The sequence below is a fragment of the Octopus sinensis genome, linkage group LG4 (assembly GCF_006345805.1).
Source record: "Octopus sinensis linkage group LG4, ASM634580v1, whole genome shotgun sequence".
NCBI lineage: Eukaryota > Metazoa > Mollusca > Cephalopoda > Octopoda > Octopodidae > Octopus > Octopus sinensis.
Window position 1 is genome coordinate 71879403 of NC_043000.1, and position 20583 is coordinate 71899985.

At 34.3% G+C, this 20583-nt stretch overlaps 1 protein-coding gene across 1 annotated transcript; it reads right to left on the reverse strand.

Moving 5' to 3' along the window:
* Positions 1-897: 897 nt before the first annotated feature.
* LOC115210675 (collagen alpha-5(VI) chain) lies at positions 898-17708 on the reverse strand. Its single transcript, XM_029779346.2, has 6 exons — positions 17551-17708; positions 15474-15501; positions 8032-8583; positions 5637-6059; positions 3189-3776; positions 898-1500 (listed from the first exon to the last, which is right to left on the reverse strand). Exons 1-6 carry the CDS (start codon positions 17596-17598, stop codon positions 929-931), a joined length of 2211 nt encoding a protein of 736 aa, XP_029635206.1. The 5' UTR covers positions 17599-17708; the 3' UTR covers positions 898-928.
* Positions 17709-20583: the final 2875 nt, after the last annotated feature.

Below are 20583 nucleotides of genomic sequence, written 5' to 3' on the forward strand. Positions count from 1 at the left end.
ACACACACACAGAGACACACATATATACGACGGGCTTCTTTCAATTTTCCGTCTACCAAATCCACTCACAAGGCTTTGGTCGGCCCGAGGCTATAATAGAAGACACTTGCCTAAGTGGGATTGAACCCGGAACCATGTGGCTGATATGCAAGCTACTTACAACACACCCACTCGCGCACCTTAATGTTCTCAGATAAATTGCGCTCACAGTTTGTAACTGATATTCTAGAATTGGCCAATACGTAAGCTTAGTGGGGTGAAGTTATTTGAATTTGAAACATTTCTATCAATTCAAAAACAAAAAAAAAAAAAACACTTTATAAATCAGTATATTGAAGAATTTACATATATCTTTTTATTTTTTATTTAGGACATCAGTCAGTATATGAAAAAATCAAAAGGAAACAACTCAAACAATAAAGAAAAATTTATCAAGTTTAGAATTCGTTTTTAGCTTAAACAAATTTACTTCGATTTGTTTTGAGGTTAGTAAAATAGTTTGAGAACAGAATTTAAAATATAGAGTAAAATAATTATCTAAACCAAAATTGATATTGATCAATTCACAAATGTCCTTGAAAAATTTAGAACAAAAACCATAATTAGTTTATGGATTTCTACTGATTTCATCGAAATTCATTTGGTTATTAAATACTTAATTATGTACGCTGTTTGCATTCCAAAATTTCGATGAAACTCATAAAGTAGCTCGGCTTTAATGCCGAGTTATTTCTTCTTTCTATACGAAAGTTATTGCAATAAAAACCAAATTTTATTACCTATAGTAATTTTGAGTTTAAATTCTCTTATTCTTCAGGGTGTCAGTCAACTAGAAAGAAGAATAGCGTCTGCTGTAGAATATTCCAGTAAATGTGTTCTTGGTACACCATTTTCATACTGGTGAAAATAGGAAAACCTAAAAGGATGTTCAGGATTTCCTTTTATATACTGCGAATACTTTCTGTAGCAACTGGCTGTGTGCTACGTTGTCGACAAGATACTGATATGTCGGTATGTTGATTAAGTATTTGCTGTGTGGCTGTGTGCTTAATGACACAAGAGCTCTTATGTTTCGCCAACGTCGCTTGCCAACACTGACCAAATACATTTCAAAACCCGAATCTTTAAAAGCATTAGCTTCGATCAACATATCAGGGGTGATATTCGTTACTGAAGGGTCAATAAAGAGAACACCGATTAAGCGTTTAAAATGGTTTCCCTGATCTTCTACACCTTTTTTATATAGTATGTCACCCATTCTCTTGATGACTCCAATTGTACCCGAAGACTTTCTAAGTGTTATGTCTTTAGTGAAATTATAATTCTTTCTTTTAGTGAATGGGGATAACGGAATGCTATAATCTTTTGGTAAGTAAGAGTTCGTCACAACGCCAAAATATCCGGTAGATTTATTTGGAAGTAATAAATTGATAAACTTGAAGATCATTTTAGTACGATATTCCCCTAGGCTCAAGTAGTCGAAACCAAATATCACAGTATCTGTAAAATACAAAAAACAAAAAGAAACAATTATTGTAAAAGCAATAGATAAATTGCCATTATATGCTTTCTTACGTAGGAATGTGTGAAAAGTCTCACCGAGAAAAAACGCGTTTTCCGTGAATCTAGTTGGCAATTCCACTCCTAGCTAGAAAGACTTTACTCACGCCTATTGCGTCATGTATATCCAGAACAACCTTTGTTCACTGCCCTTTCTTTTTCAAGATAGAGAGTAATATAGCTGCTCTTTCTTAGCGATCGAGCGATGCTGTAGAATTATTCTCGTTGGCTCGATTATGAATATACAAGTGTTGGACAAAATAATGGATCATAGCATCATAAGTTTGAAATACCTATAAAACTGTCAAAAGCTTGTTTATTTTTATGTTTTTTGATTTATTGTTAGTGTTGCTTAATATGTTTTGCTAAAATTGCTGTTTCTTTTCAGATATCATCAGACAAGGGTAATTAAAATTCATTAAATGAAAGATTTATCGGAATTTCAAAGAGGTCAAATTGTTGGTGCTCGTATGGGAGGCGCTAGCGTAACGAAAACAGCCGAAATGTCTGGTGTATCAAGAAGTACTGTCTCGAAAGTAATGACAGCCTTTGAGAAAGAGGGACAAACCTCCTCGTTAAAACAAAACTCCGGAAGAAAGCCAAACCTTTCAGATAGGGACCGTCGGACTCTTACGCGAATTGTTAGAAATTATCACAAAACTACAGCTCCCAAAATTACTGCAGAGCTTAATGACCACCTAGAGAACCCAGTTTACACAAAAACTGTTTGCCAGGAGCTGCAAAAAGTTGGATTTTACGGGAGGGCTGCAATCAGAAAACCACTACTTTCAAAAACAAACGTTGCAAAGCGTTTAGAGTGGAGTAAAAACCTACAGAATTGGTCCCGTGGTTCCATGAGCAGTGGAAGAATGTTATTTTCTCGGTCGAGTCATTCTTTACCTTATTTCCGACAACCGGCCGAGTATATGTGTGGAGACAACCAAAAGAAGCATTTGACCCAAACTGCTTTCTTCCAACTGTTAAATATGGAGGAGGATCTGTGATGATCTGAGGTCTATATCTTGTAAATCAACCAGCCCAATGGTTTCCCTTCGTGGCAGAATTAATAGTCCAGACTATTTAAGCATTTTATCTGATCAAATTCATCCTATGGTTGCGGAACTGTTTCCGGAGGGAAACTCAATCCTTCAGGATGATAATGCACCAATTCACACAGCTAAAGTTGTTACTGAATGGCACAAGGAACATTTTAGTTGAGTTGAACATCTTATCTGGTCACCACAGTCCCAAAATATTATTGAACATTTATGGTGCATTTTAGAAAAACAAGTAAAGAGTCGATATCCTCCACCATCATCACTACAAGAACTGGAGACTGTTTTAGCTGAAGAATGGACAAAGATTCTTTTGGAAACAATTCAAACTTTGTACGAGTCTATACTTCATAGAATGTAAGCTGTAATTACTGCTAAAGGCGGTCCTACACCATATTAAAATAAATTTGTTTGAAATTTTAAGGTGTTGTCCAATACCTGTGTATAGGAATCACAGACACTTGGCATGAAGAGAATCGAACAAACATTTCATTGTTTCTACTGTTCATCCTAATTATTAACGCAGAATAAATCAATTAAGATATATCTTAAAACAAATATACATAAGTTTACCTGAATTAGTATCCTCTTCATATTCTTTGTGTTCTTTCGTGTCATATTTAGGTTTTTTAGTAGGACTGACAGGCTCTTTTGGCGTTGACTTTTTGTCTTTTTTCGGTGCTTCAGTGGGTTCGACGACATACTCTACCTCGCCTTCAACAATTTCGTTTCCACTTTTATCGTCTGGGCCCGTTTTCTTCCATGGGGATACTTCACTTGAAGCTGTTGGTAAACTCTTCGGCAGAGTTTTATTTTTCTTATTAGGTCGTTTCTTTTTCGATTTTGATTTTTTGTTTTTCTTTGGTTTTGCAGGTTTTTTCTTTGCTTTGGTGTTAATTTTAGTAGATTCGGAAGTATTTTCAGCTAATCCATCGAAATCAGAGTCGCTATCAACATCCGTCTCAAAATCGCCATCAATTACTGATTCGATATCAAATTCATTGGTAGTGAAGTTAGTTGTCTTTTTTGAGGTTATTTCTTTCTCATTTGTATTTGCACTTTGATAGGATTTTATCTGTTGAAATTGTAAAATAGGAAGGATTGTTGGTGATTCAGGTGCTAATTCACTTCGTTCTTTTCGGCCAGTTTTCGTGAGGGAATCTTAAAATATAAAACGATACCAGATTAATTAAATCATTTAGAAAGACAATTGCTGCTAGTTATTTGATTGTTGTAACACTGGGCTATAGTGAAACATACAATCTTTACACAATTGGTACAGTCTATATATAGTCAGATTATTTGTTTTATGGTATTTAGTTAAACGCGTTTATGTTCCTAAACTCAATTTCAGACGATAGAACTTACCATTAGGCTAATCAACTCTCTTAGATGTTAATGTCATATTTTCTTAATAGTTGTCAATAGAAATTTATAAAAGAATTATAATTTTTATTAATGGGATATCGATTTATTATTCTATTTGCAAAGGGTTGAAGAGGTCTACGGTAGATTGAATCCCTCTATAGTATAAATGGTATTTATTTTGTAGTTATCTGCGGTCCTAAAGTCAATTCAAGTAGGATTTTACCATAGAATATAGAAGGATAGAACTAAATAAAAGTATTTCATATGGGGATTTACTGTTACTAGCATTATAGTTGCGTGTTGAAGCTTAGTACACAATAAGTTCGAATAATTTATTCTTATGTGACATTAACCTTATCCAGTGGATCACCCCTTTCATTAAATTAGTTGTTTATTTAAATATAAATAAACTATAATGAAAGTCGAATAAAATTCTCTGAAGGACTATTATGTCCCTCCAGTGCTGAATTTTCTTATACTTATGATTAGCCATTTTTAGCTAATGCGATCATCAGATATAGTTAGACATGATTAGTGTTAATGTAAGCTTTTCTCACGTATCAGTTTTTGTAAAGAATATTCTAAGTTTCTTACAACATGAAGAGAGGTAGTTTGGATTAACTGTAGGACATATGAACAAAGTTAAGTTCGACCAGCTATGTTTCAGTTACTGGTACTTCGGATACTATGGGTTGTAAACGATGCGTGAACCCCTCCCCCGCCCAAGAAAATACTAATGAACGTATCTGAGGGATAAACAATTTGTCGGTGAAAAAAGCAAGAAATTAGAGCCTTATTTTTGATAATTTTAACTGGTCATAATTTGCCGCCAAAATTTTGCTTCAAAAACGCAGGTAGATTATAGTACTAATTATAAGTGAAAATTTTCAAGAATCCCATATCAGTAAAAAACAGTAAAAATAGCTAAATGATTTCGTTTGAAGATTTTAAACTCAAATTAATAACCGGTATCAGTGACACAATGTAACAATGGAAATCAAGAACGCTACAAGAAATCAAAATTCTGTTATTCTATACTTGCATATAGGTTTTATATACACTTTTATATCTTTTTACCTTTTCTACAAAACAATAGTGAAATTGTTAATAGACTGATAATACAAATTTGTTTTCAGAGTTCCTCATTTTCTCTTCCTCAATTCAAGTAATCTTGTAGAATTCACATTGTTAAACTTATTGCTTCAAAATCTGTGAATATATATCAAAATGCAAGTATTTAAAATCTTTACATAAGGCAGTGGATAAGAATCGTCTTATCCGTAATAACTAAAACAAAGGTCATTGTATTTATAGTGCGTATAGTGGAAGCAGTATGGGGCATGCGCTGTACAACGCGTATGAGGGCGTGCGCTGTACCAACGCGTCGTTGCATCCACCATTTGTTGGTGATTCCCTAATCCTGGTGGATGACTTCTTTGTACTACTCAGGAAATAACCTTCCAACCCATGAGCCTGTTGCTGGTTAAGATTTTACGAGGTCGGAGTGCAAATCCTAACTCAGCCTCTTTTGGTTGCCTTTTAGGACATGCAGAGAAAACGCTGGGTCTATTCTTTGGCATGCCGGTCTCCACATAGTGCGTATCAGACAAATAATTTCCAATTTAGTTTACCAAAATAAATAATAATTCTTACTTGCTCTTTTATTATCATCTGCTTTTCTTACTGCATCAGATAACTGAAATGTGTTTCCGAAGGAGGATATTTTATCAAAGTTGATCGACTTTTGAGTACCATTTACCGCCATATCTAAATTCTTAGAATGAGAATCTTTGTTAGTCGAAGAGGGTATCGGTTTTGTAAATCTTGGCGAATTTTTTGCTTTTGATTCTCCGTTTTGAACTGAATTCACCGATGCATAGCTGATTTGTGCATGACTTGCCGGAGCATAATTATCAATTGCACTGTCACCTTTATGTGCTAAACGTACTGTTGCAGTCATAAGTAAGGGTGAAGTTATAAGTCGTTGTAACGTAGTAGGAAATATTTCAGTTGTTGTTGTTGCAGCTGGTGTAGTAGGTATCGGTGTTGTCGTTGGCGGTCGAGTAGTTGTTTCTTCTAAAAATAAAATGAAACAAGAGTGAAACAAAAATGTATTCGATAAAATCTTTTTGTATGACATATCATTTTTGAAACTACAAATCATTGATTATTAGCCCTGAAAGGATAAAAGCTGAGATCAATGCAATCGGCTTAAATTCTACACCTAAATCTGATGGACTTGAGTCTGAGATGGCAGAATGGTTTGAGCAGCTGACAAAATAATGCACCATATTTCTTCTAGCTCTATACGCTCTGGTTTGAAATCCTGTCAAGAACAATTTTGCTTTTCATTCTTCGGGGTCGATAAGATATAGTACCAATAAGTATTGCGGGCGAAAGCATTAAATAACCCAGTCACCATAAAATTTCTGGCTTTATTCCTAAATCATGGACCATTATTATTATTATTATTATTGAGTGAGAGAGCAGTGCATGTCATCAAAGTGACACTGGAGTAAAATATACGAAGCCCAGTATACCCATCATGACTACCCGTCTGATAAGGGTACACCAGGCACATGCATCACAACCATATATGCGCGACATGGTGATCTCATATCAAGATAAACAGCACATGACCTTGCAGGTGGAGCCTAGTTAGAATTTTCTTCTGGTCGAGTAACCCATCCCGCTCAAAAGGTCCCTGAATAAGGATTGTTTAAGGATGTTGAAGGAACCACCCATGTTTCCAAATGTGAATTATCCAAACCTCCAAGAATTCCTTTCAACACACGGCTATGATGCTCCCCCACTACTTCTGCTTGTGATCAGAGATGCACATATCGTCAGCCACTAAGGGACATGGTCAAATGGTTACGGTCAAACAACTGACAAGCAAATGTGTGGTTTTGAGCAGAATATTTGCTGTAGCCCATCTTTTATACCAAGACAAAACTATATACATGATAATACTTCCCATCAGTTAAGATCAGCAGCCATGTGAGCCACTGCCTGGTACTGCATCGGGGCATTTATTATTATTATTATTATTATTATTATTATTATTATTATATTTACGCAAGACAGATAAGACCGTTGAAGAAAATTCATAACATCGGGCTACAAGAAACCTTAAATAGCCAGAACTTTTCTAAGTATCGCAGCTGTCCAGGAAGAAGGCCCCCTCCACCTCCTCCTCCTTCCGAGTTAGTTCCTTGCGGTTTCTTTTGGAACGATAAAGTTCCAGCAGCCATCACCAACGTTGCTTAACCTGCGTAGTTGCGCCTTATCGACAAAGTGTTTGGAACCAATGCTATTCAATAGAATATTAAAATAAGCACACTGATTTTATGCATTAATCAAAACAGAAAAAGAATTCCTGGTAGATGAAGTAAAATGTTAATGGACGAAAATATAAATTCTGCCACTAATGTCAACACCAATCCCATTGGAAATGTTTATTATAAAATAGAAAAGACATATGTCAACAGCAAACATTTCATTCTGAAATTAAATCTTGAAACGTTTTAATTATTTCAGACACACTACAAGGATCAGACATAATAATATGAGAACACTTTGATAAAAAGAAGTAAAACATTGGACATAGTCAAGTTTTTTTATACAACACACACGCGTGCGTGCGCGCGCACACACACACACACATACAAGCCTTCTCATGCATAAATTTTCTCGAAGTATCTTCAACTTTTCTCGACCTTTCCCCACGGACTTCTGAAAGAACTAGTTGCTGCTAATGTATACTACTAGCAGCTTCAGAACCATCCTCGTTGATATTAGCTTTTAGCTGTCAGATAAAGTTTTTGTATTATTTTGTATCTTCTGTATGTTATTTGTGCTCCACTGAGTTTAGAAATATTAATTTTTTTTTTGTAGCATTCATTTTTTTTCTGATCATATGAATTACTTTTGAATATATACATTTATGACGTTATAAACCCGTGTCACCAGATTTTCGAACGACTAAGAAAATCAGCACTGGTTATTAAAAGTAAAATAATTTAACTTGAAGAAATAAATACATCACCTATACATAAACGGTCCCTGAAAATCTTGGCAATGCCGGTAAGAGCTGCGTAACTGGTGACCTCGTGAATGTTTCGCTCACTACTTGCTATTGATCGTAATTCATTCATATCGTATCTGCTGCCAACACCGATTGCATGTACCTTTATGCCAAGTTTATGTATCTTTAAAGCTTCTTCTTTGGTTTTTTCAGAATTGATAGACCGCCCATCTGTAATAACGACAGCTATCAATGTGCGATTGCTGCTGCCAATATAAGGTGCCAGTTCTTCTTGCAGAAGACGAAGAGCAGCAGCAGTATTAGTTTCTCCAGCCTCGTACTTGATTTGTGATATAGCCTCTTTCACTTCGTCACGTGTTGTGTAGCGATCAAATGAAAATTTAAGGCGTGCTATATCATTGAATGTTATCACACCCACTCGTACTTGTGACTCGTTCTCTCCTATCTGAAAAGTATCTACAAGATCTTTAACAAACTTCAGTTGTTGATTAAAGTCTTCTTGCCAAATGCTTGCAGAGGAATCCATGACGAAAAATATATCCCCAGTGCAACCTAAAAGCATAAATTGATAGATATAGATAAGCAAAATATTATGTATTATATTACAGTAATTATATTACACAAAGGTTGAACAATTTAAAACTTATATTGTTGCATTACATCAGATTAGGAATAAAGATGAACATTCTAAAACCACAATAACAATGAATAACAATGCAGATGCTAAAAATCTGCTGTAACATTTAATTTCAGATACAATTGTGCATTTTTAGCAAAAAAGTAAAAACAAACTAATAAAGGAATAAGGACGAAAGAAAATAGTGTGGTCGGTGCTAACATACTTAATGTTGTGAGGCAAGAAATTTTAATGAATTAAAAATTTCTTGGTTCGCTGCATTTTGTATGTTGAACCGACATTAACCAAAAATGAATATTTTAATTAGTGGTAAAACATTTAAAGTAATTCTCATTATTAATCTAATCAGAAATACTCATGTGGTGAAGAAAAAGACTGCATTAGCTCAATAACTAACACTCCAGTGAAGTTTATACTTAGTTAAGGGGTTCTCTAGCCATGGCTCCCGTACATGACAAAAATGATTAAAATAATATCAATCATTAAGCTTAGTTTTGTCTTTCTCCACTGACGAATATTTTCAATTAGACTTTTGACGTTCATTGTAGTAAATATCTTAACATTAATTTAATTGCTGTTTCATGCGGATAGCATCTCAAAGTAATAATCCTTGCTACTAAAAATACAAGGCCTGAAATTTTGGGGGAGGGGACCAGTCGATTAGATCGAACCCTGTACGCAACTGGTACTTAATTTATGGACCTCGAAAGGACGAAAGGGAAAGTCGACCTCGGCGGAATTTGAAGCATTTCGTCCAGCGTGCTAACGATTCTGCCAGCTCGCCAAATAACAAACAGTATTACAGTTTTAAAAAATGAATAAGCCTTAAATCATAAACGCACTCTTCCTGAAAGTATTATACACATATACATATTGGCTTTGATTACTGTTTTTCTCATTTCAAAGTTGTTTTCTCATTTTGTTAACTTATAATTATGTATATAACATAGTAGTTCGTATGCCATGAGGTAGGGGTGGAGAAACCCCCTCCCACGGGTGCAATTGTGCTTGCGAGCCCATTTTATTGTGTCTGCAGGCTGATATACTCATATGTCCAAAATATAGTAAAGTTTTCAATTATAAAATTTATACAATACTCGTATGCCTATTTGCAACAAAGGTCGCGATTCCACAACGACTTAAAACGGTCAGACTCGAAATGAAATCGTCCGGTAATTGAATTGCCATTTGAATGGAAATTTTGCTTTCATTATAAAACGCATATTGCTAGGTTTGTACCACCCTCATGAAACTCAAGTACACTCTAGCTGAGAAAACTAAAAATATATTGCATGTATCGAAATAATTTTTATATGAAACGAAAGCTGAAGGATCGTAGAAAATACTGTGTAAAAATTATTCATATCCACTACTCCGTGACTTTTAGAGGCACCCTGTAACTTTTTGTTTCGAAGCCCCATCTCTTCAATCAAAATTCATAATCTACGCACCTTTTATTCACAACTATATTTTACTTTATTCTATCTGAAGTTCAATATTTTACGTTATCCTAAAAAACATCTTTGAAAGTACAAGTTAAATTTATTTAGGTCAATTACAAATTTCAATAAGTAAAACTTCCAGATATGAATAAAAGAGCACTTTTATAATCCTGGCAACTTTCAAGACAAACACGATGCACTTTTCGCTTCGCAAAAACATCGATCAGTTCAGAATAAGCAAGCTGAGAGCTAAGTTCGTGTTCAATAGATACCATAGACATTTCACAAAATCTTGTACACGTTCGTGGTACAATGTAATTATTTTTATTACAAGAACGTTTGTAGGTACAATGTATTACCGTTTTATTTCTTGACATTTTCAGTTAACATAGTTTAATTCTCCGAAATCGATACTCACCCTTTTTCTGTCAATCGATAAGCAAAAGATATTTTAAAAATCTATTGAAAATCAAAAGCAAATTGGTAAAGCTTAATCGAAACAGAAACTATTAGTTTGGTGCTTTGTGAACAGGATTATAAAAAATATTACTGACTTTTTTTTCTGAAAAAGCAGTGAAAAATAACTTTTTCCGAAAGGTGTGTCGCATTTTTGCTATCAGTCGGTGTCAAGAAGGTCAACAGGAACTACTTTCATGTCATCGGCTTATCACTTATCGCTCTTCCTTACCTACTCACTTATCAACACCTGTATGGACAAGGGAAAGGGAGAAATCAAGTTAAAACTTGCTGAACCAAACAGTATCTTACTTTTTTGCAGATTTAAAAAAAAAAATGTACTACACTGAACGCATGCATATCGACAACGAGTCAGTTGGCTTTTGTTTTCTTGAAAGTGAATCAGTAACTCAAGCTACTTATGCGGTGTGCGAAAATATTGCTAAAAAACTCAAACTTCATAGTGATGGTGAATTCGTGAAAGAGTGTGTCCTTAATGCTGTTGAGAATATATACCCAGAAAAAACTTAGTTTGTCTGAAAATAGCTTATCATGAAGAACTCTTTTTGATCGTATTAAATATATTGCTGATGACAAGAAATTCTCCAAAATTTGATTCAGCAAAATTCGTATTGTATTGATTAGCTATTGATGAGACTATAATGGAATGGGAGTTTTATGATACCTGTGGATTATCGCCTTCTGTTATAATTATTTTTTGTAGTTTCAAGGAGCTGGAACGGATCACCAATTTGTAATGTCTGTGCGAAGTGAGGTGATGAGAACGGCTTCTTAGTACATCACACGGTCGATACAATAAATGTAAATAGAATAATGCATATATGTGCCAGGGAGGAAAAAAAGACACAACCGAGTAGAATGTTTAAGGGAAGATCCATTGATATGTTAACATGTGTGATTGTGTGTGCGTCATATATACAGAATAATAGACAGGTCGTCATAAGAACAAGAAGTATGCGTGTGTGTGTAAGCTTAGACGTATGCGTGTTAAGAACATATTAGGGTGGCGATGAAGAAGAGACAGTGAAAGAGTCTATAGCCATCGAAGTGAGGAGTAAGTTCATAGACACAAAAATGATAAATACCAGTTTGTAGTCAATTGTACACGATAGTTGAAATACTGTATCAAGAAGTTGCAGCGATTATGCAGAGCCGGTGCGGTACATGTCTACGTGAAGCTGTGGCTATGATGCTGCTGCTTGGGCCACTTGGTACAGGAGTTCTCGCAGGTTGTATATTCGTTGTTGATCCAAGGTGAATTAATTCACGAACAGTGGAGTGTTGGAACCTGGGCGAGTTGCTAGTTGAGTGTGTACGTGGAGATGTTGACGTTAGGAAGATGGTGGCGACGGAGATGGAGGTCGCCGAATGCTGTTGGATGAAGTTGGTGAGTCTCAATGTGGCTGTTGTCGTGTTGTCGCTGGAACTGGCGGTGTTTTGTGTGGTCAGTGGCTAGACCTTAAAAGGTCTGAAACCGAAAGACATCGAGACGAGGAGAAGCTGGGTTTTTATAAGGAGTTGTAGGCTCAAAACTGAGTTGAGAACAGGCTGTCACACGTGACCGTATTGAGGAGATTTGATTGGCTATAAGCTGCGAGTTGGCGCGATAGAATAAGAGACAAATTGCGCCAATACCAACCAATCAGAGTAGTGGACACAACGGGGTCCAAAATGTGCCCAAAAGCTAGCTGTTATCTATTACATTTGTATGTATGTATATATAATAGAGAGGAGAGGAATTTCACTGGCGTGTACGCTACAAGACAACTGATCTGTCTAATGCTGCTCAGATTGCAATATTTATATGTGGAATAACTGCAAAACTCAACATTCGGGAACAATTACTTGCCTTGAAATTAATGCATGGAACAACCAGAAGTGAAGATTTATTTCAAATGGTCGACTTTGATTTACCGTATGAAAAGAATGAGTGGTCTTGCTACATATGGCGCTCTATCTATGGTAGGTCGTGTAAAAGGGTTCGTAGCTATGATTAACTAAGGCCGTTAATTTGATAAAGAGCAAAGGGTTTGATTGTAGGGAATTTAAAGAATTTTTGAAAGATCTTGATGCCTAATATGGGGATTTATTGTACCATTGTGAAGTTAGGTGGTTAAGTAAGGCCCAAATGCTTAAGCGGTTTTATAAACTGAAGGAAGAAGTGAAAATTTTAATGGATATTAAATGTGTTCCTATTGTAAAACTGGAAGATAAAAAGTTTCAAAGGGATTTAACATTTTTAGTAGATATAACTAGTTATTTAAATAATTTGAACTTGAAACTTCGAGGCACCAATCAACTAATAACCAGTTTGCTTTCTCATATCAAAAGCTTTGAATCGATGCTTCACTTATTTGTCACTTACTGACGAAATCCTGAGTAATGAACTAAGAATAGCAGTTTCTCCAAAGGCATACGATATTCCTAAACTTCAAAAAATCAAAAAAAAAAAATGTTTCATCCTTCTTACTAAAGAAAACCAAATTTTTACGTTAAGGTTAATTAGCTTTTATCACTATGATAAATTTGTTTAAACATATCATTTACATTATAATGTTATTTAGTATCTATCTATCTATCTATCTATCTATCTATCTATCTATCTATCTATCTATCTATATCTATCTATCTATCTATCTATCTATCTATCTATCTATCTCTACCTATATCTATATATCTATATCTATACCTATATCTATATCTATAGGTCTCTTATTATATACATACATATGCATACATGCGTACATATATATAAATACACATACACTTATACATACATACGTGCATACATTCATACACACATATATTCATACATACACAGACACGCATACACACATACACACATACACACACACACACACATATATATAGAAGGCGAGTGACCTAGTGGTTAGAGTTTTCGGCTCACGATCGTAAAGTCGTAAGTTCGATTCTCGGCGGCGAGTTGTGTCTTTAAGTAAGATACGTTACCCAAGTCCACTCAGCTGGGAAATCTCTCTCTCTCTCTCTCTCCTCTCTCTCTCTCTCTATATATATATATATATATATATATAATATATATATATATATATATTATATATATATATACATACACACATACATATACATATATACGTATGCATGTTTGTATTTATGTATGTATACACACATAAATACAAACAAGTGAATCTAACGGTTTTTGTGTGTTTCTTAAATGGCTTATAAACACCTTCCACGCTGCAATTGTTTTCGTTCCAGCACACAATCTCAGATCAGAACAAGTACATCTCTTTAATACACACACACACACACACACACACACACACACACACACACACACACACACACACATGTATGTATGTGCATATATGCATGTATATATGTATTTCTTCTGCGTATGTTCTCAACTTAGGATACATTGTATATATTCGTCTTGGATTATTTTTCTGGCAATTGGTATTGTATAATATTTGAGAAACAACATTGCAGTAACTTCTCGTCAATTTGGCGCCGCTGCTTTGGGGCATTGAAGGAACCCTGAAGCAGTCCAGCAGGGAACGCCTCAGTATGTATGTATGTATGTATGTATGTATGTATGTATGTATGTATGTATGTATGTATGTATGTATGCATGTATATTTATAAGCCTCCACCCCCATAACTGCCTAACAACTAATGTAGGTTTGTTTGCTTACCCTTAACTCTTTTACTCTTTTACTTGTTTCAGTAATTTGACTGTGGCCATGCTGGAGCACCGCCTTTAGTCGAGCAAATCGACCCCAAGACATATTGTTTGTAAGCCTAGTACTTATTCTATCGGTCTGTTTTGCCGAACCGCTAAGTTACGGGGACGTGAACACACCAGCATCGGTTGTCAAGTGATGTTGGGGGAACAAACACAGACACACAAACATATTCACAAACGTACATGTATATATATATATAATATATATATATATATATATTATATATATATATATATTATATATATATATATATATATATATACATATATACGACGGGCTTCTTTCAGTTTCGGTCTACCAAATCCACTCACAAGGCTTTGGTCGGCCCGAGGCTGTAGTAGAAGACACTTGCCCAAGGTGCCAAGCAGTGGGACTGAACCCGGAACCATGTGGTTGGTAAGCAAGCTACTTACCACACAGTCACTCCTACGCCTATGTATGACGGTGATAATTATGACAGCTATAGTGGTTGAGGAGAAGGGCGAAGAGGTGGTTATGGCATGCAAACTGAGCGTTATGGACCAGGCAGCACTGGAATTCTTGATCGCTATGGTGCTCCTCCAATACCACCTTATGAAGATCCTAACTCGCGTATGATGGGGCAACACCCAAGTGGTGGTGGTGGTCTTCAACAAGGAGCAGTACTTATGGCTTATGACCTTAATATGGATAAAATTACCCCTAAGATAACGGTTCAGCAAAAATATCGATAGAGTAATTAACATACTTAAAATAAGCACTGGGGTCGATTTGTTCGATTAATCCGTCCAAGGAGGTGCCTAAGGAGGGTTACAGTTCATTGATGAAAAGAAATAAAAGGTAAAGGATAAAGCTGTATATCTATATACATATGTGTGCGTTATATAGTGTACATATGTTTGTGTGTATGCATGCGTATGTTCATGAGCACATGATTACAACGATGAGTGTATATGTACCTTAAAGACCAGTTATAAAGGAAGCGGGTTAAAGACTGCTTTTGATAAATAGTTATTACACTTAAACAGCTATTACACCTTTTTGTTCAAGAGGCTGAACTTTGAAATCTTTCCACAGAATGAGGCAAAAGGGCACACTAGAAAAGAAAATTAAAATGTATTTCTTATAAAACTCTATGTGCAAAAATTCTAACCAAATTAGCAGACAAGCAATAATACTCACGATACAGGAAAGCGTTGTCCGCTGCAACCTGTGAAGAAAAATAGAAGAGAGTATTAGGACATTTTTTTTAAAGATTGATGTACACACACGCACACACGCACAGACAGACAGACAGACAGATAGACACACACACACACACACACACACTCGCACACACATACACATGCATACACGCACTTTCATACATACTACATACATACATACACACGAATACCCTGTTGATGTTGATGAAATTCCAATGAAGGAGTCTTGGATCAAGATTGGCTCTTCCTCTATTGGCGAAAAGTTTCGAAATACAATTGAATAACATACTTACATACATACATACATACACACACACATACATACATACATACATACATACATACACACACACATACATACATACACATACATACATACATACATACATACATACATACATACATACATACACACACACATACATACATACATATACATACATACATACATACATACATACATACATACATACATACATACATACATCTCCTCCTCCTCCTCATCATCATCCTTATAGCACTGGATTGGTAGAATCATTAAAGCGTCTCAGAAAATGCCTTGCGCTATTTCTTCCGACTCCTTTAATCGTATGCTCGATTTCTATCGAAGTCAAATTGCCTTTCGTTTTCTTCAGTATCAATCGAATAAAGTAGTACTGGGCTCGATTTAATCGCTTGTACCCCAGGAATGCTTTCCTTGCGCCTAAATTAGAAACTGTTAATATTATTCGAGCTCCACTTTGCCTGTCTTTCTTCTTGAATCCATAAAGTAAAGTACAACGGTATCAACTAGCTTACCTCCCGTAATACCACTCACTTTGTGTCTACACTACAAACAATTATTATTATTATTATTATTATTATTATTATTATTATTATTATTATTATTATTTGAAACTTTTAGAATCTTAACTCTTAGGTTTACATAACCATTTATTCAAATGATTGAATAATCGTTTGAATAATCAGCAACGTGAAACCCAGGATTAAGATTCAAGAATTTTCTGTTTCTAATTGAATACATACACACTCTATTTAGTGCATGCATTTAGTAGTCCTTTTACTTCTTTTGAAACGCTACAGTGAACTGTTCCGTACACATACATGCTACAAACATATACACGTATACAAACACGAGTAATTCACTTACGTACACACAAAATCACGCGCATACACACATACATGCACAACACGGCACAAAACTGACACTGATTTGCACACACATACACACACAGAGGTATGCATGTATGTGTGTGAGTGTGTGTACGCGCTTGTGTGTGTGTGTGCATGCGTGTATATGTGTGTGTGCGTATTTAAATACGAATGTACGTAGGTAGGCAAGTATGTGTGTATATGGATTGGAGAAATGTAGTGTTTCAAACGAAGCCAAACTTCTACTAAACGCATGCACAAAGTAGAGTATATATTCTATTGGAAACTAACGAGGTTTCTTGAACCATAACTCTGAATTTCACGTTAGTGATGATTCAAACGATTACTCAGTCATTTATTCAATATGTGTGGGGTTGTGCATTGTATACACACGCACGCACACACATATATATATATACACACGCTACTATTTAATATATGCTACCATTAAATATATGTTAGATGGTAGCACGTCTTTTGACACACTCTTTCTCTCTCTCTCCACGCACGCACACAGGCACACACGCCCGTCCCCACATGCATGTATGCAAATGTAGATATACATAGAAGCAGACTAACGTTTCGAAAAATTATTGCCATACATTGGTTTACTGGATTCGTTTGGAATGATGTGGATGAATATTAAAATTTTTTGGTTATTCCCTTTTTCGGGTAGTTTTCATACAATTTATCATGCATTTTTATTTTCTACTATTTTAATTTCACTTATATTCAATCTTGGCATGAATAAACATTACAGTTTATTTTCGTAATTCAATGTTATTTTATTGTTTTAGCTGTCAACTTCAACTGAACCGAATAAGTATTTTTGAATTTTAACTATAAAGAAAACATACAACTAAATGATATTGTAATGCAAATAATGATATAAATAAACTCACCAGCGTTTGAGCTAAAAGTACTGCATAAATTAGTAGATACTTCATCATTCCAATGGGGAGATTCTGATGGTTAATTCTTGATTATTAATCGTTTTGCCTTCGTGCTTGATAATCTTATGAAAAACGCAATGGGAAAATTGCGATCAGTTTCTTCGTCTGATGATTATGATTGGTGCAGATTGATGACGTCAAACATCAAATTCGTTATGGTTACTCTAGGGGTGGAGGATGGCATTTTCTCGGATTTATGCCATAGAAACAAGAGAACCCATAATAAATAAATAAATAAATATATATATATATGTATAAAGAGATGAACAAATAAATTATTATTCCAGTCGTCCCTAAAAGTAGGATCTTATGGTTACTTGCTTCTCAAGTGAATGTTAATTTTATAATTTTTCTTTTTCTTTTTGTCATTTACACGTTATAGAACAATCTCAATAATTACACATTCTGCTAAAGTTTGTTTGTCACTTCCTTCGAAATTATTACTTATTTAGTTAACTTCAGCAAAATTTGTTACATCGGCAAGATTTGTTAATCTTGGTGACTTTAACATATTAAGATATTTGCCTGAAAATATTAGAATCGGATTACATTTTGTTGAAGCGATCACATAAATGTAGATTGAAATGTAAAATAAGTATTTTTTTCTAACTTGAGTTATTTCTAATATCAATTTACGTAGTAAATAAGGGTGTGTATGCATTCGTATACATGTAAGTTAGATTTTCTTTTTACTTTACATCAAAATATATACTTCCAATTTCTTTATATTTATTTCAAACCTTTGCATCTTTGGGTTAGGAAGCACTCTATTGTTAAGACAATTCTGAGAATAATATAAAAATCTCGCAACAAAGTGTATAAATTTTTATTAATAAAGCAAGGCAAACATATTCTGATGGAAGTAGGTCTTCCTTTTTTTTGCAAAAAAGATTGTGTTTCTTCACTTTATTTTTGTTTTATTTATTCGTCTGCTTAAATATGCTTACTGAGCAAAAATCATTTCGCCTCGCAGAATGCTGACGCTGTAAAAAATAATGACTTAAAATAATGCTGCACTTTATAATGTATTTTTTATTTACAAAAAAATGGGATGAATCAGTCTGAGAGAGTATCAAGGAAAGAATAAGAAAGCCATAAAAGTAGAAAAAATATAATCATAGCTCAAAGAAATGGACCAGGAATTGAAAATGACAACAAAAAAAGAAACATGTTGAGGCTAGTAGGATTGCTAAAAGAGTCTGCTGACTTATGCTTATACTTGATATAAATGAAAGACATGTCAAAATAAGAAGCTGCTTGATTTCTAGTAAAACTGAAACTTGATAGAATATTTCGAAAAGATTTATACAAGAGATAAACAGTCGGGATATAGAGAAAGAGGTCAAGTGGGAAGAATGTATTTTATATGTACGACTGTATGTATAAATTAGCGTGTCAGGTATTTATTACATCTAAATTGTATATTTAAGGTTCAATCGTTTTTCCACTTTCTCATTCTCTAATACAAAAACAAAACAAACCCAAAACATTCCAATTGAATAAAATATCTTTAAAAAAAATCCAAATCGGTGTCATATAAGACGTAGCGTGGCAGAAGGAATACATACGCACTAAAAAATGCCGCATAAACACATAAACATTCTCATACAAACTCAATTTTCTTTATGTATGCATAACTTTCTCTCTACTTGTATCATGTATGCATATATGCATATACAATGTATTTAAAGAGATGTAAGGAGGGGAGGGAGAAAGGAGCAGTGAAAGAAAACATATTTAAAAGGAAACAATTTGGAAATTAAAAAAAAATTCCAAGACTCTTCACATCAGCAAGTTTAACTTCCGATATCGTTTTTCATATTTTCACATATATCTAAAATCACATTTTAATTGCTCAAAAAAGTTAACTTCATGATAGGCTAGATTAAAATTATTAATTATTCATAAATCTGCAATTCAGACGCACTAAATTGAGTAATTCAAGAGTCAAATGAAAAAAAACAGAAAAAAACTATTGCACAATGCAACAGCTTTTTAACTAAGTTCAACATTGCTCTGCACTCTAAAAATATTTAACAGTGTTTTTTAACAAGTATTATGATTTCTTTTTGCTTCTAAATTTATTATCAAAAGTATTCCTAGTTCAAATATTGGTGGCCCACTGAATGAATTCCCAATTTATTACGTATAAGTTAACAGTGGGATTATATCACATGATTCTATATACTACATACGGTATATGGCAAAAGGAACTCATTTCAGAAGACATGTTTCAATTGTAGTTCTCATAAAAGCGATAAAAATATTTATAATACAGATTATTGAAAATGGATTATAATTAGTATCGTTTAACAACTAACTAGATGTGCTAATTAGATAAATTCTCCAGTCAAAATTTTAACATAAATTTTGAAGTTGCCTTCTTGCCGCGGAGACAATAGTTGTAATTAATGCTTGTGATATTCCCCTTTATCACAAGTGTAATTTGAATGAATAGTTTTTGGTTCATTACTTCAAGTAAGTTAGTTATATGTTTTCCAAAGGCATCCCTTAGAAATTTTCTCACGTCACTATTTTAAATTACCCAATGAGTGAAAGAATTTCCTTTAAAAAGGATATATATTCTCTCAGTCATTCAAAGGTTGGGTAATTACTACAAAGAAACTGTTTCATTGATGAGGTATAAAAACATCGGAACAAATCTGAAATTGCCATCATGCTCGACAAAGATTGAGCCAATTTATTACTGTATATCCCCATTCAAATGTTATTTTATTTCGATCTCAGAGTTATCTTTTTTTGCTTTTGTTGACGAGACTTGTCATTAATGCTAATGACTTTTCGCTTCGTTAGAAGTGTAATTTTAATGACTTAAACATTTTTTATTTTACCACATTAGATATGTTAATTTCTATTTCATTTGATGATCTTTATGCTGAAAGAATATCCCGGAAATTATCTCATAATTTTTTATACATACTCGCGTACTATGCTTCCCTCATTTTTATAAATGTATATTAT